Source organism: Nothobranchius furzeri, chromosome 13 (genome assembly GCF_043380555.1).
Source record: "Nothobranchius furzeri strain GRZ-AD chromosome 13, NfurGRZ-RIMD1, whole genome shotgun sequence".
Classification (NCBI taxonomy): domain Eukaryota; kingdom Metazoa; phylum Chordata; class Actinopteri; order Cyprinodontiformes; family Nothobranchiidae; genus Nothobranchius; species Nothobranchius furzeri.
In genome coordinates this window covers 62,862,434-62,885,038 of record NC_091753.1, presented here as the reverse complement: position 1 = coordinate 62,885,038, position 22,605 = coordinate 62,862,434, and the positions used below count along the sequence as shown (strand labels likewise).

The 22,605-nt window shown below is 42.2% G+C and overlaps 1 protein-coding gene across 1 annotated transcript in view; it reads left to right on the top strand.

The window, feature by feature from the left end:
• Nucleotides 1–642: 642 nt before the first annotated feature.
• The window catches only part of LOC107395751 (alpha-2-macroglobulin), a 45,564-nt gene continuing 23,601 nt past the window's right edge, over nt 643–22,605 (top strand). The window contains exons 1-14 of the mRNA XM_070543755.1: nt 643–788; nt 915–1,095; nt 1,220–1,376; nt 1,538–1,590; nt 8,031–8,051; nt 8,505–8,670; nt 8,749–8,833; nt 8,929–9,067; nt 18,027–18,144; nt 18,266–18,375; nt 18,456–18,626; nt 20,174–20,401; nt 21,599–21,662; nt 21,783–21,928. Coding sequence (XP_070399856.1) covers nt 703–788; nt 915–1,095; nt 1,220–1,376; nt 1,538–1,590; nt 8,031–8,051; nt 8,505–8,670; nt 8,749–8,833; nt 8,929–9,067; nt 18,027–18,144; nt 18,266–18,375; nt 18,456–18,626; nt 20,174–20,401; nt 21,599–21,662; nt 21,783–21,928 — 1,725 coding nt within the window. The 5' untranslated portion in view covers nt 643–702. The remainder of the gene's footprint in view (nt 789–914; nt 1,096–1,219; nt 1,377–1,537; nt 1,591–8,030; nt 8,052–8,504; nt 8,671–8,748; nt 8,834–8,928; nt 9,068–18,026; nt 18,145–18,265; nt 18,376–18,455; nt 18,627–20,173; nt 20,402–21,598; nt 21,663–21,782; nt 21,929–22,605) is intronic.

Here is a 22,605-nt window from a genome sequence, read left to right as displayed (position 1 = left end):
TGGTTCCACAGGAGAGGAGCCTGATAACTAAAAGATCTGCCTCCCATCCTAATTTTAGATATTCTGGGAACCACCAGTAGACCTGCAGTCTGAGAGCGAAGTGCTCGGTTAGGAACATATGGAACAATCAGATCACTGATGTATGATGGAGCTTGATTATTAAGAGCTTTATATGTGAGAAGAAGGATCTTAAAATCTATTCTGAATTTAACAGGTAGCCAATGTAGGGAAGCTAAGACAGGAGAGATATGATCACTCTTTTTAATTCTCATTAGAACTCTAGCTGCAGCATTTTGGACAAGCGGAAGACTTTTAACTACATTCTGTGGACTTCCTGAGAGTAATGAATTACAGTAATCCAGTCTTGATGTAATAAATGCATGAACTAGTTTTTCAGCATCACTCCTGGAAAGTATGCTTCTAATCTTAGCAATATTCCGAAGGTGGAAAAAGGAAATCCTACAAACCTGTTTAACCTGGGATTTCATACACAAAGGCACATTGAATTGCCTTTGTGTATGAAATGTACTATGTAAATAAAACTGCCTTGCCTTGCCTAGGTGTGTGTGTGTGTGTGTGTGTGTGCGTGCGTGCGTGCGTGTGTGTGTGTGTGTGTTGTATTGAGCTGCAAAACTGGGTGGAGCTTAAGCTATCTGCAGCCTATTTAACAGATGTTTACAGTGAGGATCATTACAGTCAGCCATGGGTCTTCCTGGGAAACAGACGTGGACATGGACACTGTATGTCCTTTTTTGTGGGATGTGTGTTGGTCAGCTGGTGCCAGAACCGTAAGTTTACATAAACTGAAAAGTTTAACAGTTTGTTTTAGGTGTAAAATGAACATTGGCCTGTTTATTACTGTTAATGGGAGGCCAGCCCACTGATCTACCTGCTGCATGTATGACTGTTTGTAGACATTACATGGTGGCCTTTCCAGCAGTCCTTGAAGCTGGAGCTGAGACCAAGTTCTGCGTGAGCCTCTTTCAGCCCAATGAGACTTTAGTCCTGACTGTCACTCTGAGGTCCCAAGAGAGGAACACGACTCTTTGTGAAAAGACTTCCAGCACAGAGTTTCATGACTGCCTTCAGTGTCAGGTTATCTATCCAAATGGTCTTTGACCTATTTCTCCTTTTACAACAATACCTCTGAAATGTAAGTTAGAAACGCCGAGCAGTTGAAGTGTGGTCTTCCAATCACAGCCATTCATTTCTTGTACAGATTCCTTCTGTAGACAAAGAAGACATTTGGGACATTGAGGTAGTGGTACGGGGAAACACGTTTTACTCCAGAGAAGTAAGGAAAGTCATGATCAACGACTATAAACCAAAAACCTTCATCCAAACAGATAAACCCATCTACCTCCCTGGACAGACAGGTATTAATGAGCTTTGGCATTCAGGAATTAGTGCTGGCCAAACTGTTGATGTTTGCAGACCATAGGCTCTTGTATCATGACATCATGTGTGTTAGTAATCCAGTGTCTGAGAGGTCTAAGTCATTTTTTTTCAGCTAATGAACTCTGAATATTTCTCTCAGTGCATTTCAGATTGGTCACACTGGATTCCCAGCTGAGACCTGCTAGTCAGTTGGTGAGTATTTGGTTGTTTTCTTTAGTCATTTACAATTGTGACCAATGTGCTTATATTAAACACATTTGGGTTTATTAGAATGACATGCTTGGTTGTAATTGTGTTTGATCAGAGGTCTGAGTCATTTCTGTCAGCTGTTATAATCTGAACTGATAACCAGTTTGTACCCAGTGGATGCACGATGCACAATTTCACAGTTTGATAAAGGGGACATTTGTCCTCCACCTTATCAAAGCAGATGTCTCCTGTCTCCTATATGCAGATGATATTCAGCTGTACTGCTCCTTTAAGGATTCTGAGTTCTACAAACTGTCTGAATTACTAGAGTGTCTATCAGCTATCACCAGCTGGCTAGAAGATAACTTCCTTCTGTCACGATACGGAGATGGTTTGGACCCAAAATGCAGAACCCAGGATGACACGGGGCAGGAGATGATATAAAGAAAATCCTTTTATTTCAGGATGAGTCCAAAATATAAATAAATCCAAAAGGGCTGGAAGCCAAAAAATCTAAAATGTCCAAAATATAAACTAGAGATCAAAAACACTAGAGACAACGAGAAGCACCAAGGAACACTAGAGAACGAGAAGTCTGACAGAATACCACAATGGACCGACACAAGACAGAGACAAGACAGGGCTTAAATACACACGGAGGAGTAATTAGGGAAAATGGCAGCAGGTGTGTGGGGTGAGGGCTGGAGGGAAGACAGGTGACAATAGTTTATCTAAATGGGGCAAACAGAACCAAAGGAGGACAGATAAACCTAAAACACAAAAACTAAACCTAAAGACTGTGGGAAGGACTCTCACACACACACACACTGACACACATAAACTCACACCTATACACTGAACTGGGGAATGGACATGCACACACACACACCGAACAGGGGCAGGACATGCACACACACAACACACACACTTACACTGAGTTGGGGAGGACACACACACACACACACACACACACACACACACACACACACACACACACACACACAAACACACACACATACACTCACACATACACACACACACACACACATACACTGAGCTGAGGACAAAGAGGCTGGAGTTGACCTGGGAGGAATGATCTTAAAAGGGTAACAACATAAGACACTTTAACTGAGACGTAGATAAAAGACACATGAGGGCGCTATGAGACACAGAAGGGAATCTAGAGAGGGATGGAGAAACATCAGGAGACACATGAAGGAAGATGCAGACCATGACACCTTCAGTTAAACTCTGAAAAGACTGAATGTCTGATCATTGCCCCTGAGGGCATGGTTCCCCTGATTAGTCAAAAAACTTGGTCATTGATCTTCTGCCGTCAAGATAAACTTAAGGAATTTGGGTGTTTTTAACCAGTCAATTTCTCTTGAAGACCACTCAAAAACATTGGTCTGAAACAGTTTTTATCTTAAACTGTTTTTATCACTTAACTCATTCACAGAATGTTGCACGCTAGGATGATGTTGACGCCAAAACTACCAAAACAACGCGGAGACTCAACTCTTACATCAGGAAGAATCCGCGCGTTTCCAGGCTTGCTTGCTTGAGCACCTGCCCCTTTTGTCCGAAGTGGCTAAAGTGCCCTTTCTCCGGTCTTTCGTCAGATTTTACCGTTCAAAACCGTTATTGACCCTTTGCACGTGACGTCACGCCACTCATGTGACCGCTCCCTTCGCCATGATGGACAGCAAAAAAGACCGTTTACACCCGTAGAAACTCCAGTGAAGGTAGTCAAAACAAGCCAGTTTGTAGCCTTTTATCGCTTTTATTTAGTTGATTTGACAGTAAAATGGTTTTAGCTTGCTGCGTGGTCGGCTGCACTAAGAGACAAGGACGTAAACTCAACTAGTTTTTTTTTAATAACTCTGATGGAGACTGAGGACGGAGGTAAGCTGCAGCATCAATCAATCAAGCGGACTAGCAGGCCTCAGATTTGCAGCAAACATGTTTTTACCGGGTAAGATTATTGTTCATTTATTTCACGAGGAAGACGGGGACAGGGATACATGTGATGTGTTTATACTAGTTATTGATAATCCTGATGGATGGGTATTTCACCACGGAGGCTGCGCTCCGTCCACTCTAGTGTAAAGCGAGACGATTATTAACTATATTAAAGCTGCGATGTATGATTACGTGTGTTAAAATTACGTTATTTATTTATATGAGCGTCGGCGTTCAGAGATCTTCTCATTCCGGTGTGAGAGCAGCAGCTGGACCCGGTAACACCACCAGCAACAGAAGCTGGTAGGGATCCGGACTTTTTAACAATCAGCTTTGGTGTAAAGTGAAACGCTGTTTACAACATAAAGTTATAAATCCAGAGGGGTGAATTTAGGCTAAGTCAGCAACATGTTTACATCGGTGAACAGCTGCAGAGAGAACGTAAGCTAACGTTGGTAAGCTAGTTAGCGTAACGCTCTCTATGAGCCCCCGCTAGATGCGCTACTTCCTCTGATAACTGAACTGGGCATGAACTAGTTGAAGCAATACTGGAGGAGTTGTTTTTGTTTTGATTGCAACAGCAATGTCAGGCTCTACTTTTCCCTTCTTTTAGTACTCGTGTCGCTCACTGTTTACATGCTTTTGCCGTCCACCATGGTGGACCCATGTGATTAGGTGACGTCGGTGCAAAGGGTCAAGACTGTGATACATATCAGGCACTAGGACCATGCAGAGGCGGCCGCCTCAAGCTGAAGCCTATTTTCCCTTGGACCCGCCCACAAGCTCACTGATTGGCTCTGCCGCATCGTGCTAACGTATGATTGGTTGTCCCTGCTGTCGCTCTACCTGTAGTAAAAATGTATAGATTCAAAACAATCTATACATTTTTACTGATTGATATATATAATTATCATTATGTGGAAAAACAATGTGTTTATCACCAAAAATAGCCTTTTTATATTCCTTTGTAATAGTACTGATAGAGAAGAGAGCCTTAAGTGATTCCCACTGATCCCCTTAAATGAGGCTGCTAGCTAACACATTGCTCACTTTCTTGAGGTTCATTGGGTTGTGAGGGGACACCTGCTGACATATCATCAGCTGCTGATTCTGGTAGGGACAAGGGCAACAACCCATTTACCATAATTAGATGAAACACAGTTCCTCTCACTGTGGATATCAGAGCTAGCTAACAGGTTGAATTTAACCCCTCACTAACTAAACCCACCTTTCTTTGAGAAAAACTGTAACAAACTGACGCCCTCTCCTGCCTGTCCTCTTTCTCCTTTCTTTCTTTTCTTTTCTGTGACCCAGACTTTGTTTTTGCAGACATCCCCCAATAGAAATGAACGTGATAGGTTGGTGGGCGTGGCCTATTTTCTGAAATAGCGCAACCCCCCACCCCCACCCCACCCCTACAACCATTAAAACTGTCAGCCCCAAGCTGTGTTTTAATTGAGAACTACGAAATTTGGTACACTAATGTAGTGCCTTGGGACCTACAAAAAAGTCTCTTGGAGCCAAGGTTAATGTCGCACAGGAAGTTGGCCATTTTGGTCCAAGTACTCGATTTAGTGGTTTTCGCACATGTCATTTGGAAAGTGATGTCCCATCGTCCTTTTTACCAATCGCCTTCAAACTTCTGCTATAGACTCTTAAGACATAGGGGGAGAAATTCAACTGTCAGATTTTTCAAAGGTTGAAAGGTGTGGGCGTGGCTAAGCCTCAAACTTTGACCTGTTGCCATGCTACTCTTTTTTTCACAGCTCCTTACTGGACTCCTTTCACCCAATCACCAGGAATCTCTGGCAAATAGCAGTAGACAACTTGAGGTCACTTAGTCTCCAGTACTGGCAGGTTTTAAAAAAAAGGCGGGGCTTTGGGAGCATGGCAAAATTCTCCATCACTCCATGGAAATATGTTTGCCTCTCATTTCCTCAGTTATCGTGATATCACTACGAATTATCTGGTGAGTGATCCTAGTCTGACCACCAATATAAATCGACGTGATATGTTTGTGGGCGTGGCCTATTTTCAGAAATAGCGCCCCCTAGGACCATTAAAACTGTCAGCCCCAAGCCATGCTTTGACTGAAGATTACAAAATTTGGTACACTAATGTGGTGTCTCAGGACCTACAAAAAAGTCTCTTGGAGCCAAGCGCAAAGTCGCACAGGAGGTCGGCCATTTTGGTCCAAGAACTTAATTTAGTGGTTTTCGCACACGTAGTTTGGAGAGTGATGCCCCATCGCTCTTTTCACCAATTGCCTTCAAACTTCTGCTATATACTCTTAAGACATAGGAAAAAAAATTCAACTGTCGGATTTTTCTAAAGTTGAAAGGTGTGGGTGTGGCTAAGCCTCAAACTTTGACCTTTCACCATTACATTACTTGACGTAATAACTCCCATGTGCATGATCAGATCCATGTCAAGCTTTGTCTGTGTGATCACTGACCACATCTCAAGACAGTGACAATGTGGACAGCTGACATCACCTAAGCCCTGCCCCTTGACAACAGGAAGTCGATTGTTTTATGGTGAAATGCCCATATTTGTCCCCTCTAATTTAGTCAACATGACACTAAGGTCACTGACTTCATGATGTTGTAATGACCATTCAGTTCTGATAGCTTTCCAGAAATGGAGGGGCTTTGATGCCATGGCAAATTCTGGAGTGACGCCGTGACCTTACGTTTGACTGTAACTTCCACAAACAGCATCCGATCTGCACGAGACTGAACATGGCAATCAACAATCATGCCCTTTAGCCAATGACGCACAAATGGTTGGTGAACGTTGTATAATAGCACCACAGCACCCCCTACATACCTTTAAAACTGTAATAACTCATACAGACGAGGTCACAGCTGCACCAAACTTGCTATATGCCATCACACAAAGGCACCCAACACAGTCCTTTGTTCACTGGTTGATATCGTAGCTCCGCCCCTGACAGATATTAGGCCCTGAATAACACATGCATGATGCCATTCACACCAAACTGCACACAAATGATTGTTGTCAACCTACAAACTTGTTCATGGAATATTTCCTAAATTTGGGACACCGTCCCCTAGATACAATAAAACCTTTTGTAACTTCTACAAAAAAGCTCCAAACTATATCAAACATGGTGGGAGTCATCACGCAACTGCAATCAACACATGTATGTGCTCACTCAATCAAATCACTTTAACTCCGCCCACTTACAGCCTTTTGTCTCTAGATGACCAATGCAATGTTTGATTGATGCCAAATTAACAGAAAACCATCTTTGATGACCAAAGATGACCTCTATGGGATTTAGTTGTAAATGGTCACAGCGCCCCCTAGATGGGTTCAAACTTTATCAACTTCTAAAGACAAGGTTCAGAATGGCATTATTCTTGGCTTGTGACATCACATGACTGCACCAAACACATTAATGTGGTTGTTGATTCAAATCCCTTTAGCTCCACCCCCTTTCAGCTCTTTGGCTCTAGAAAGAAAACGCAACGTCTGATTGATGCCAAACTACCACAAAACCATCTTTGACTCCCTAAGACCTCATTGGGATTTTTTTGTAATTGGTCACAGCGCCCCCTAGATAAGATTAAGACTTAATTACTTCCTAATTCAAGGTCACAATGGCATTAAACTTGGCTTGTGTCTTCATGTGACAGCACCAAACACATTGATGTGGTTGTTGGTTCAAACCCCTGTAGCTCCACCCCTTTTCGGCTCACTGGCTCTAGATAACACACACAACGTCTGATTGATGCCAAAATAACAGAACACCATCTTTGTCAACCAAAGCTGACCTCAATGGGATTTTTCTGTAGTTGGTCACAGCGCCCCTTAGATAACTTTAACCTCCAATAACTTCAAAAAAAATTGGTCAGAATTGCATGAAACGTAGTCTGTGTCATCACACCACCAGTGTGGTAAAAATAGAGTATCCCCTAGTGGTGAGACGTGTAATTGAATGGTGGGCTCAGAGTCAGGGTGAGGTGCAGATGAGAAGACCGTTCGTGGTTTCTGGTGTCGGGGTGGTCGATGTTTATGTTCAGCGGACGTGCCCGGGTGCACCAGACTGCCGTCCAGGCCGGAGCAGCGCGGAGCTGCGAGAGCCGAACGACGCTGCTTGCAGCTTTAATTTAACTTGTATTTGTAATCATCTTTCATTTGTTTTATGGTATTTTAACATTTTATGACTTTGTTTTTCTTATTTTAATTTATTTGTGTTTTAGGATTATTATGATTTTACTTTATGATTTGTTTTGCTTTTGATCAGTGAAGCACTTTGTGATTCTCTGTCTGTGATGAGTGCTACGTAAATAACATTGACTTTCTTAGTCTTTACCTTTTAGTGGTAATGTAAATACTTCTGCTGAAGGATCATTAGAATAAATATTTGACTTCTGTTTCTCTTTCAAATATTGAAAATATTCATTTAATAACAGTTTGTCCTATTCTTAAATGTTCCTCTTTCTCCTTCACAGTACAACCTAATCGAACTTGAGGTAAGAAAACACAAACATTTTTGTTCAGTGTGTTATTTCTTAAACAGCCCGATGCCCTTGGCCCTACTAATGCATGCTGTATTTGACATTTGTATTATGGTGAAATGCTAAACTGTAGAGTAGAAGGAAATATTCATTAAACAACAACTACTAGTATTAGTTATTAGTCAATATGTTGTTGATCCCCTTGGGTAAATAATTTCTCTGTATTTGAGCCATCCCTGACTCTCAGTGGGCTGTTGTTTGCACAAAGGCCCGCATCCAAGTTTGCTTAGACAGAAACTCTTTATGGTTGAGTTTAAACTATGAACATTTAGAATTAAAGGGTCTAAATGAATGTAACATTTTACTAAAGGTGAAGAAACGAAAGATCAAGCTCCCAACGTAACTCTTTCCACCACTCTTCAGTGTAATCTATGCCTGATATTCTACTGTGTGTGTCCAACTGAACAGGATCCTTACGGAAACAGGATTGGGCAGTGGCTCAATGAAACATCCAACAGCAAAATATTGCAGCTTTCTTACTCGTTGAACTCTGAGGCCCGAGAAGGATCCTACAAACTCATCACGTCAACAGGTGGAGCTCAAGTATCTCACTCCTTCAAGGTGGAGAAGTATGGTATGTTAACCACCTTCGTAAGCTAAAGCTGCACATTTCTAATCTCATCTCTAAGGTAACCTACTCTTCTGTTTTCAGTTTTGCCCAAATTTGATGTAACGATAAATGTAAAAGATGAAGTAAGTGTTTCTGAGGATGAGATAGATGCAGACATCTGTGCAAAGTGAGTTCATGATCTTTTCTGACGTAACTGAAATGATAAAGAATATTTTACTTTGTGGAGTAAAATGAGTCACCTGTTACTTCTAATATAACCAGGTACACATATGGACAGTCTGTGCCAGGAAGTGTTACAGTGAAGGTGTGTCGACCTCTTCAGTACTACAGTGCGTATGGGCAACCTAGGAATGCAGAAGAACTCGGGGTAACCGACCCATGTGACACACAGACAAAGAAGGTAGTTAGATATATAAATCGTATGATCATGTATTACAGTGGGACGCAAACGTTTGGGCAGCCCCGTTGGTCTTCGTGATTTTCCTGTATAAATGCTTGGTTGTTACAATAAAAATGTTCAGTTAAATACATCCATGCAGGACACACACACACAGCGATAATTGAGAGGTGAAACTAACTTTACAGGATTTACAGAAAGTCTGTCATATTTTTCTAAACTAAATTAGGCAGATGCATAAATTTGGGCACCACAAAATAATAAACAACCTCCATATTTAATAGATCCACCTTTAGCAGAAATAACAGCCTCTAAACACGTCCTGTAGCGTCTGGATTCTGGTTGAAGGTATTCTGGACCATTCTTCTTTACTAAACACCTCTAGTCCATTCAGGTCTGATGCCTCTGAGCCTGGACAGCTCTCTTTAACTCACACCACAGCTTTTCAATAATATTCAGGTCTGGTACTGAGACGGCCATTCCAGATTGTTCTACTTGTTCCTCTGCATGAACGCCTTAGATGTTGAGCAGTGTTTAGAGTCGTTGACTTGTTGAAAGGCCCAGCCCCGGTGCAGCTTCAGCTTTGTCACAGACTCCTGGACATTAGTCTCCAGAATCTGCTGATAATGAGTGGAATCCATGCGTCCCTCAACCGTAACAATATTCCCAGTCCCTGCACTGGCCACACAGCCCACAGCATGATGGAACCACCACCATGTTTTCTGTAGGTAGCAGATGTTTTTTTTTTCCTGCATGCTTAACACCCCTTGTTATGCCCAAATAACTGTTTTAGACTCATCAGTCCGCAGCACCTTATTCCAGATGAAGCTGGCTTGTCCAAATGTGCTCTAGCAGACCTCAAGCAGCTCTGTTTGTGCTGTGGGTGGAGAAAAGTATTCCTCTGCATCACTCTCACATGCAGCATCTCCTTGTGCAAAGTGCACCAAATAGTTGCACGATGAACAGTGACCATCTGCAGCACGATGACGTTGTAGGTCTTTGGTGCTGGTCTGTGGGTGAGTCTGACCGTTCTCACCATTCTCCTCTTCTGTTTATCTGAGATTTTTCTTGTTCTGCCACTTGGAGCCTTAACTTTAACTGAGCCGGTGGTCTTCCATGTCCTCAATATGTTCCTAACTGTGGAAACAGACAGCTGAAACCTCTGAGGCATCTTTCTGTATCCTTCCCCTAAACCATGATGTTGAACAAGCTTTGTTTTCAGCTCATGTGAGAGTTGTTTTAGACCCCGTGTTGCTGCTCCTCAGAGAATATTTAAGAGGGAAACTTGTCACGGAGCTTACCAAACCAATTACTTCTAAAGATTTTGGAATCAATAAAATGACAACAGTGCCTAATTTACCTTAATTATTGCACGCTTTCTGTAAATCCTATAATGTTTGTTCACGCTATAAACTTCTCAAATAGCTCTGTGGGTGTGCTATATGGTATACGTCACTGAAATTGTTATAGTAAAAACCAACGATTTATAATGGAAAATCATTTAGATTAACAAGGCTGCCCAAACCTTTGCACCCCACTCGATGCTTGATGTTTCATTTGTGTAATGCCCTTTTTGTTTTTAATTACCTTTATTTGTTTGTTTTAATAATTACAATTTTTTATTTATTCTTTTAATCATGTTTTTATTTGGATGTGATTTTCTTTGTAAAACAGTGATATATAAATACACCTAAGTAGTAAGGCCCTCAGGTTTCCCTCAGTGACCTTTATCACATAAACAAACCTCTAAAACATGGACAGGTACACCAATTTACTCTAGAATATTGGTGTAAGCAGAACTAACAGTAAATATTGAGGTCATTTATAAACACTGGCAACACCATTAGTCTTGCATGATCCGGATCCCGTCTAAACTCCACTAACACCCAGACCGGTTTCTCTGTCTACCATGGGAACGTCATCCCCGTTTATAAGCATCCCAGCCCAACATCTTCTCACACTTGTGTCTTCCACATTATAATGCAGCCACCTGGGATACCATTGGGTGGCTAATCTGTAGTAAACAAGTGTTCTCAACTCCGATCTAAAGGAACTATAGCCCACTTCCAGCTTTCATGTGCCCAATGACAGTTCAACATCTGCAGGAATGAAGGTCCATGCCACAAGGGCCAGAGATCATGCTGTCATGTCTGAACAGTAGAATCAAGAATGCACAGATCTCCTCCACAGGAATTCTCCTGAACCAAGCCCATGAGGTGAACATACCTCTGGTGGAAAATGCTTTCAGGTGCTATTATGACTACAGTCCCTGGCAAACATCCATCCATTCATCCATTTTCCTCCGCTTGTGTGTGGTCAGGTGGTTGGGGCAGCAGCCTAAGCAGAGAGGCCCAAACGTCCCTCTCCCCAGCCACTTGGGCCAGCTCCTCTGGGGAAGGAGTTCCCAGGTCAGCAGAGAAACATTGTCCCTCCAGTGTGTCCTGGATCCCCCATTAGGTCTCCTCCCGGTTGTATGTGCCTGTAAAACCACACCAGGGAGGCGTCCAGGAGGCATCCTAACTAGATGTCCTAGCCACCTCAATTGGCTCCTCTCAATGAGGAGGAGCAGTGGATCAACTCTGAGCCCCTCCCAGATGAACCACTCTAAGTCACAGCTAGCGGTTACAGTGTGATGAAGCCAACAGGACCACATCTTCAATAAGCAGAGACCTGATCCTCAGGCCACCAAAACGGATCCCCTCAACACCTTGGTTACACCCAGAAGTCATGTCCACAAAAGTTATGAACAGAATCAGTGACAAAGGGTGGTGTTGGTGGAGTCCAACTCTTTATTGTTAGAAGCATGACTTCCTGCCAGCCCTGGCAAACACAGGCCTTCATAATTGCTGCCACTATCCAACACAACACAACCATTCATGAATGACGTGACAGTGTTGGGACTAGGGCTGCTCAATTAATAGAATTTTAATCACAATTACGATCTGAGTTTTGAACGATTATAAAAACAAAACTAGCCGATTATTTGCTCCTCCCACTTGCGCTGCCCTGAGTTGCTAATGAAGCGCTCCTCCCACAGTGTTGCCAACTTAGTGACTTTGATGCTATTGCTAACAGCTTTTCAGACTGCCTTCTTGAATTTTTAAATCTTAAAAGTACCTAGCGAACACCTTAGAAACATCTCTGGTAACCCAAAAGCTACTTTCTGGATAACGCCGGGGACACACCGGCAGCGGAAGCACCGCGAAGCGCCGAGAAGCGAATCGCTCACGAAATTCGGCCGCTGCTCGCCGCTCCTCAGTTCAGATCAGACACGCCCCAGTCGAGGCGCGCCTCGGCTCAGCTGTAGTTTTTCTTTTAAACACTTGGTGTCCTCCATTTCCTCTCTGCCTTTTCTCAGCTCTTTTCCTCTACGTTTGAGTGTTTGTACGTGTGTGTGTGTGTGTGTGCGTGTGTGCGTGTGCGCGTGTGCGTGTGCGTGTGTGTGTGTGTGTGTGTGTGCGTGTGCGTGTGCGCGTGCGCGTGTGCGTGTGCGTGTGCGTGTGTGTGTGTGTGTGTGTGTGTGAACCTATGGTATGAGTTGTTTCTGCCAGTTGAATCTCTTGGAACCCGCTCCAATTCTGCAGCTGTATCCCAGCAGTTTCTTCCGACATGGGTACGTAAATAACCGTGTTTTTCGGGGGTCGTACAGCTCCTTGTGTTTCTCAACTTCCATAATTCATTTAAAGTCGATGTGTGTGTATGTGTGTGCGTGTTCGTGTGGTTTTTCTGTAGTGTCTTTTTACGAACACATTTGACTATTGCGGAATTTTATTTTGAAATGCTTTATTTTGTTAACTTTACCGGCCTGCCTCTTATGTCTACTTTTGACTTCCTGCCAGAATTGACGCGATTCACCCGCGGCTCGCGAAAAAAATAGAGCCAACGCCGAAATGATCGCTGCACGGCGCGGGCTGGAGCGCCGGCGCGCGCCGGCGCGAGGCGATTCACAGCGCTTCGGCGGCCCATGTGGTCTATAGAATAGCTTAACAAGGGCGCTGAATGAAGGCGGTCCCATTTTCGCGGCGCTTCCGCGGCCGGTGTGTCCCCGGGGTAACTGTCGTTGACATTTCCTGCAGGTTAGCTAAACACTCCGCCTGCGCTCCGGACCGTTCTTCAGGACATTAGGAAAGGGAATGATGTAGTGATGTGTCAGTCGCTACAGAAACAGCTCTCGGAGCCGGCTCCCTGTTGGATTAACCAGAGTGAGTGACACACACCGCACCTGCGGACTCCTGAGCCACTAAAAACAGCTAAATGTGCGCGTGCGGCGTGCTAAACACACGTGCAGCTTGCCCATGATTGCTGCGAAACCGGGTTGGGGGGTGCAGCTGTGGTTGGGACAGTTATTACATTAACTGAATGACTTGTAAATAAATAGTTTATAAATAAGGTAGAAATAGATAGAAATAAGTTCCTCACTCAAATAACTAACCTTTCTGAGGACACGGTGCTAGTGCACTCTCCTACAGCACCTTGACACGACTCAATAAATGTTATGCAACATTTTGTGAACATCAATTTGCATTTATTTGTTATAAATGCCACTGTATAATTCTTGCTGTCAGTATTTGCAAGATATTGGTATTTGGGTCTGTACTGGTTAGGCTTAAATGAGTTAAACCAAGGTCTATAGCCCTTGGGTCATAGACTATGAGCTGTAAGTTTATTGGTCTTTTTACACTGGGAATCAGGAGTTATTTTAGTGATCATCTTGTTTCTTATTTATTTTGGTCCTGATTGTGCCCTGAGCAATTTTATGACTGAATAAAAACAAATAAAATCAACATTAATTGAAAAATTGTCTTAAATAGTCGAGATCTCAATTTCAGTCACAATAATCGTGATTATTATTTTTGCCATAATAGAGCAGCCCTAGTTGGGACCCAGGTCCCATTCACATCCAGTAAGACAAAAACAAATCAAGCTAAGATTCCCAGAGAATCCAATTAGAAAACCATATTTCTCCCAGCTTAGTTGAGCTATGCTGGCCTGGCCTCCAACTGGAAGTGACAAACCCACGGAAGTGGCTTTCTGATAACATCATTGCCACAAGCCTCTGCACAAGTCTGATGTGTAACACAATCAGATAGTACAGTACATACCAAATCTAATGTACTGCGGCAGTGTTATCCATTTCTTCGGCCATTGTGCACATCCTGCTTTACGTCCATCTGCTTCACTCTTGCCAAGATTTTTTACTGCTTGTGTGACACTCTAGTCAAACTGGAATGCATTAAAAACACATAGAAACATAAAAGGGCACGTGTTGCCACCTAACTTTGCGGAACTGAACACACTTCATTCAATATTTGATTTTATAATGGATATCTTAAACAGGATCAAGGCCCCTATTCTGGTTAAAGCCACAATGGCCAATTTGAAATAAATAAAATAAAATAAATAAATAAATTAGCTAAAAACTTTTTTTTTCATGCCTCTTAACACTATTGTTTAGCTAGAAATACATTGTGGAATTTAAAAAAAGGGGGACAATTCTTAATTCAATTCAAGTTTATTTATATAGTGCCAAATCATAACAAGAGTCATCTCAAGGCACTTCACAGCAATCCTCATACTAAGCAAGCATGCAGCGACAGTGGAGAGGAAAACTCCTTTTTAACAGGAAGAAACCTCCAGAGAATCCTGGCTCAGTATAAGCAGCCATCCTCCACGACTCACTGGGGATAGAGAACCCCCCCCCCCCCCCGCCACACACACACACACACACACACACACATTTATATGCTTGTGTAGACCTCCACTGACTTCCATTCATTTTAGTGATTCCACTATATGCCTAACCCTAACCATATCCAATGGAGTTCTTCTCCTAACCCTAACCTAATCTAAAAGTTAATTCACACCATTCCTTTAAAACCGAGTTTTAGGGTACTTAGCATCAAAATGTGTCCACAATTTGAAAATGTCCACACACTACAGGTTAAAGTAAAATATGGCCTATTTTAACATATAAAAACAAGTACGCATGCATGCATGCGTACTTACCAAGTAGTGTTTCTATGGTTAGATTGTGATTTCTTAGTAGATATTCAATTTAGTAAGAGATAAATTTTATTGTCTTTGTCTGAACGAATCTATAATTCAGCTGATGAACTAGTAGCACATTTTATGTTATCAGAAGACGGAAACTATCAAGTGGTTGGGAGCTGCTTACCAGCCGATGGCCTCCTCCATGAGGCCACCACAGCTCAGCAGAACACCATTGCAGCTTCTTCTAGGGTGAAAAACACTTATAGAGAAAATAAAGTTAACAGTTCAAATAGCAGGAAATAATACAGTTAAAGAGTATTAGCAGAAGAACGTTGCAAAGTGTGGAAAGTGGTCAGTATGTCCTCCAGCAGTCTAAGCCTATAGCAGCATAACTACAGAGATAACTCTGGATAATCTATCATATTTAGATGGAGGCATGTTGGAGGCAGGGCAAGGGAGAGCCGTCTTTACCGACTGTACACTCCACCTCCCTCTACTCCCCCACTTGTCCAGATCTGGGCTAACATCAGATTTTAACCATAGGCCCTATCAAATAAAAATGTTTTAAGCCTATTCTTAAAAGTAGACAAGGTGTCTGCCTCACGGATTAAAGCTGGGAGCTGGTTCCACAGGAGAGGAGCCTGATAACTAAAAGATCTGCCTCCCATCCTAATTTTAGATATTCTGGGAACCACCAGTAGACCTGCAGTCTGAGAGCGAAGTGCTCGGTTAGGAACGTATGGAACAATCAGATCACTGATGTATGATGGAGCTTGATTATTAAGAGCTTTATATGTGAGAAGAAGGATCTTAAAATCTATTCTGAATTTAACAGGTAGCCAATGTAGGGAAGCTAAGACAGGAGAGATATGATCTCTCTTTTTAATTCTCATCAGAACTCTAGCTGCAGCATTTTGGACAAGCTGAAGACTTTTAACTACATTCTGTGGACTTCCTGAGAGTAATGAATTACAGTAATCCAGTCTTGATGTAATAAATGCATGAACTAGTTTTTCAGCATCACTCCTGGAAAGGATGCTTCTAATCTTAGCAATATTCCAGTAGGTGGAAAAAGAAAATCCTACAAACCTGTTTATGTTTATGTTGTGAGCCATGAGGAGGTTTGGACCCAAAATACAGACACCCAGAATGACATGAGGATGTAAATGAAAACATTCCTTTATTAGGAAGGAGAACAAAAACTTCCAATAGGGCAGGAAGCCAAAAACCAATGTCCTGAAATCCTGGAGACCAAAAGCTCACTTAAAGAGCACAAAACCTAGAGACGAGAAACAAAACAACACTGACACCAAACGATGGACCGACAAAACATTCTTCTTCTTCTTCTTCTTAGAGTTTTACGGCGGCCGGCAACCAACTGAAAGGTGCATCACCACCCCTACTGTTCCGGAGTGTGGATCAGAGTTTACAGTCTATCTTTCAGACCTGAATCTTTAAGGAATCCCCAAAGAAAGCCTATGTTAATGAACAAAGTCCTCAAATTCAGTGCTCCGCCTTCCCTACCCAACCTCTCCATCACCCACAACCTTTGGTCCCCATACAAAGGACAATTAAAAATAACGTGATTAACATCCTCCTCCACCAGACAATGCTCACATAAACCCGTAGAGTGCCTCCCCATCAACCTAAGCGTGCTATTTGAATAAGTGTGCCCCAAAAGAACCCGATTCAACACCGATTGCACTTTCTTACACTTCCCCACACAGAAACAACTGTTACGAACATCGTCCACCACCCCATAAAGAAACCTCCCTCTCTTTTCGTCCCTCCACCTCCTCTGCCACTCACCCATTTCCCTATCCCACACCATAGCCTTCACCTCTTTCTTCCCCAACTTCACTTCCACCTCCACACTCTCCCTTCTCCTTGCCTCCTTCGCCCTCTCATCCACTTCCTCATTACCCTGTATACCGACAAAACATTGAGACACAGACAGGGTTTTATACACTGGGGAGGATGAGAGGGAGATGAACTGCAGGTGTTTGGGGAGAGAGAGACCAGGTGAACTCAATTACTAATCAGGGAGGAAACTAACATGACCTAAGAGAAAAACCCAAAGACCAGAAGGGCAGAAAACATAACTAATGTTCTAAGGTGGAAGCTGAAACTAAAGGAAAACACTACAGAAAGAAAAACTACAGGGGCGTGACTAAAGGGGGCCACGGGAGCACAGGACCTGGGAGGGGGATACCTGAGGAGGGAAACATAGAGGGCTGAAGATCTGGGGGGAAATGGAGAACACCAGGAGACACATGAGGAAGACGCAGACAAGGACACATGAGGGCACTAGGAGACACAAAAGGAGAACCTAGAGAGGGATGGAGAACACAAGCAGACACATGAGGGGAGACGCAGACGCAGACCATGACAGCTTAGTGTGAGATTTGAATGACATGTTCTGGTCAAAGATAACACCAAGGTTCTTTTCTTTGTTCTTGGAGACTAATTTTTTGCCGTTCAAATGAGGTGATTGACTAAGCAGTTTCTTTTTTAGAGGTTCTGATCAAAAGATGATAATGTCTGTGTTGTCTGGATTTAAGAGCTGAAATTGTAGTGCCATCCAGATTTTTATTTTTTCAAATCAATCCTGTAATCAACCTAACTCATTAGATTCATCAGGGTGAATAAATATAACTGAGTATCATCAAATAACAGTAAAAGTTTATCCCATGCAGCGAACCGAGCCAGTCAGTGGAGCCTATTTCAAAGAAAACTATACTAAGGTCTCATATAATCCAAAGCCCTACGATGGCCTGGCAGCCTTTCTAGGATGTACCCTGTCTGTTTGCCCGAAGACTGCTGGAGATAGGCACCAGCTCCCCACAACGCTGCATCAACAAGCGGGATTAGAAAATGGATGGATAATCTAAAGCTAGTTGTGGATGTTTACATCTTGTGTGTCTATCACTTGAATGTCTCACTGATTTATATCTGTTGTTTGACTTTCTAGACAGACAAAGCTGGCTGTGCGGCTTTTCAATTCAAAATGTCAACTTTCACCAAACTTGACCAAAAGGTAGTGCAAGATGAATTTGAAGTCAGTGCCAGTGTAGAAGAAGAGGATACCGGTAAGTCCTATATTACGATATCTGTATATTGCATTTTTGTGGTAAAGGGGTTGTGGTGGGGGATTATCCCTGATAAAAAACAAGGTCATTGGTTTGATAACATGGTAACACTTTTATTCAGGTGTTTCACATCAACAAAAGAAGAGCATAAGGATTTCGTATGTTCTTGGAAAACTGTCTTTTGTTGACACGCCCAAGATTTATGAACTAGGATCAAATTTGGAAGGAAAAGTGAGTGGACATTTGGACACCTGAAAGACAAAGCAGGTCCAGTCTTTTACAGTTTCACTGATTCATCGTGTCTTCAACAGGTAAAAGCTGTTCACCACAATGACACACCCATTCCTCACATGCCACTGTACCTGCTTATTAGAAAAACTTGGTCAACACATTTGCTGCTGCAAAATCTTACAACTGACAACGATGGATTTGCCAGCTTTTCTATTAGCACAGACGCATTCAGTGGAGACGCTACCCTCTATGTAAGTAAAGCACAGTTCCAGTATAATTACATGTAGCCTGACTTTAGACCATCCACTTACTCTTTCATTCATCCAATATAGCAGTCGGGATGGGTACCTTTCACATTTGAATCGATTCTGTACCAATTCCCAGTACCTAGGAATCAATACCGGTACTTAATGGTTCCAATTTTTGGTACTTTTGAGTGTTTCATAGTTAATTAAATCTGTTTTAATTAAATGTATATTTTTTTCTCATATATAACCATATTTGATAAATATCATGATAAATAACATACAACTGCTTGTATTTTATCATTGTGGTGTTGTACTCAATTCTTCAGTATGAAAACTTTTAACCACAACTGTTTCTTAATGATGCAAAAATACAAACCCAGCTCCATGAACTCCTATTCCTCTTCTAGGCCCTCTGGAATAACTATGATGAGGAGACCATGTATTATAAACTACAAATGAAACTGAAACAAACTTTGATACCATACAAGTGTTTGTATTTTAATATTGTGGACTCCATCAACCAAGCCCAGCTCTATGTACTAATCCTCTCCTTTCCCCTGTGGACAAGTTGTGTGATGAACATTCTTGTAGTTTTATAAACTGCAAGTTAAACTGAAGCGTCTTTGCTGTGAACTAAATTTACTGTGTATCTTTGTTCCTTCTGCTGTTGTTCTTCAAACAGCTGGCTTTTCCTACTCAGAAGTCAGAGTTTCCAAGTACCTTGGAGAAAACAAATGCACCATTAGCTGCAGAAGCTAACGTATCAAGCTAACGTTATCTTAAACACTTTATTTACATGCTGGGGCAGATTAAGATGATGATATCTCACTTAGAATGTTGTCATGATTCCCCAGTCACCCATCGCATTTAGTGAGGTAGACCCAAACTTTAGAGCGTGTTCTTCCTACCATGCTTGCTCTGTTTATAGCTGGCCTGCAGCGACTGACGACATAATGCTCTTGCACATGCGCTGCTGTCTAGCTTGGCAAATCTCGGTTTGGGAAGCTTTCGTTAATGAAGGACAGATACCAAACACTATGGTACCGAAACAAGGCACAATTTCATATGTGAATTAGGGATGCACCGATATCGATACTGGTATTGGTATCGGTTTGATACCAGTAAAAGTTAACCGATACCAGTGCAGCTGCCTGAAAGTGGCTTCACTGTAATTTGTCATTTCTGTTCACCTAATATTTTAGTTTTGTGATCATTTCCATTAATATATTATAATTTTCTATTTACTTTATAATCTTTTCCTGTTGAAAGTAGAGAAGAAAATAAAACCTGTATTCCAATTCATTGCATTTTTTTGTGTGGTAGAAGTATCAGTGATCTGTATCATATCGGTTTGGAAAAAAGTGGTATCGGTGCATCCCTAATGTGAATCAGTCCTCGGTTGGTACCACAGAATTCAGTCGGTGCCTTAAAAAGTACCCACATCGGTACCCATCCCCATATAGCAGATCAAAATATGTCGATATGTACTGTAACTGTTAACAGGAGGTTAAAATTAAACATTAAGTAAACTTTGAACTGTTTCTTCACAGGTCAGCAAATCCCCAAGTGTTGAGTATTCTCCATTTAGAACAGCCTTCTATGAGACGGGGTCTCACACAGTGTCGCTCTCCCAACCTCCTTCTCTTGACACTAAATCCGTAAGCTCCCTGAAGCTGAAGCAGAGGGATTCACCACTTGTGTGTGACAAAGAAGAAGACATGTTTATTGAGTATTCTTTTGTACATGAACCCAAGGGTTCTGTGGATGTTATGTATCTGGTGAGTAATTTCTCATGACATGCCCATGCTTTACATGACATGCTTTACAGTACAACCTATAATTAGGTTTTAGAATATTTTAGGTTATTTTTATACCATTTGAATCCACCAATTGATGGCTTAAATCTGTTAAGCCCGGATCAATTCAATTTTCAATTCAGGTTTATTTGTATAGTGCCAAATCACGACAAGAGTGGTCTCATTCCAGTACAGGTCAGTTCATTAAGCCAATCAGTTAAAAGTTTCCTATAAGGAACCCAGCAGGTTGCATCGAGTCACTGACTAGTGTCAGAGTCTTTACAGCAATCCTCATACTAAGCAAGCATGTAGCAACAGTGGAGAGGAAAACTCCCTTTTAACAAGATGAAACCTCCAGAGAATCCTGGCTCAGTATAAGCAGCCATCCTCCACGACTCACTGGGGATCCAGAAGACAGAGCAGACACACACACACACACACACACACACACACACACACACACACACACACACACACACACACACACACACACACACACACATACACCACCGGCACGATGTGTCCTTAGCAATATTCCAGAGGTAGAAGAAGGAAAATCCTACAAACTTGTCTAACGTGGGATTTGAATGACGTGTTCTGGTCAAAGATAACACCAAGGTTCTTTACTTTGTTCTCGGAGGCTAATTTGATGCCATTAAGATCAGGTGATCGACTAAGCTATTTCCTTTACTGAAGTTCCGGTCCAAAGATGAGAACATTAATCTTGTCTTAATTTAAAAGCAGAAAGTTTAGAGTCATCCAATTTGTAAGTCTTCAAGACAAGCCTGTAATGTACCTAACCGATTAGGGTCCATCAGGGTTTATAGTGAACACAGTTGATAGGAAAAAGAGAACATTTGGATGTGTTCCTTCTTCTGTTCAAAAATGTCTTCAGTGCAGGACAATGGTTTCCCACCCAAAACAAGTCAAATGTGAAGTGGCATCGGTATTCTTCCCCTGAGATGCCAAATTATGTAGAACCTCTATTTGACCAATAAAGGTTTGGGCGACTAACCCCCCCCCCCCCACACACACACACACACACACACACACACGCTCAAACAGGGAAGCTGTGGGACACTACTAGTCTGCTCTGGGTTGGTACTACATTCCCAGCCTGAATACACAATGAAAACAACTTTTAATGCAGAAGTTTTCATTTTTGTAAAATGTCCACAGGTTTTGTCCAGAGGAGCGATTGTAATTCAAGGAAGAAAACAGGTCCAAGTGGAAGATAAATCAGGTGTGTAAAAATTCTCTTTCTCCACTCTAAACCCTAATTAAAAAAGATATAGATAGTAGAGGATTAAAGATGTTTGAATCATAACTACTGACATGCATAAACGCTGTACTGCTTTTTCAGTAAATCAGGGGGAGATGTCCTTTAAGTTGACAGTGTCTCCAGACATGGCACCAAATGTCCAGATTGTGGCATATGCAGTCCTCCCCAGCAAGAATGTGATTGCTCACAGCGCTGACTTTGATACCGAGAAATGTTTCAGCAACAAGGTAAGAATGAAATGAAGTGGCATCATCTGTTTCCAAGAGAAGCGGTGGAATAATCACTGGGCTGTCATTAAAGTTTGGCTCATTAGTCCTCTGTGAAATAACCTATGGAAACAGGGGCTTTGAAATCTAACTAATGCCTGCAGTATTATACGTTACATGCCGTGGCTATTAACGTTCATACAGATTAGATACCACACTCCACATCAGACTGATTATAAGTAATGAAAAAACTGTGTGCGTACCCCACACAGCAGATCGGTTGTATTCAATTCAAAAATACTTTATTAATCCCAGAGGGAAACTGATTGCTGTAGTAGCTCAGAATAATAATAATAATCAAGTCATCAAAGAGTTGTTGTATATTACAATGGCTGTTGGCAGGAAGGATCTCCAGTAGCGGTCAGTGTTGCAGCCAAACTGAAGAAGCCTCTGACTGAAGACACTCTTCCGTTGTCGGACAGTCTTGTGAAGAGAATGCTCAGGGTTGTCCATCATTTTCTCGATTCTCTGGAGAATCCTTCTTTGCATTATCTCCTCCAGCGGTTCCGAAACTGCCGAAACTCTGGCTGAGTCCTTGAAAGGGCTTGGAGTTCCTCCATCTTGTTGGCCAGTGATCTCACATTGCCCGTTATGATTATGGAAGAGATGGTTTGAATTTCCTCTTTCTCTGTCTCCGT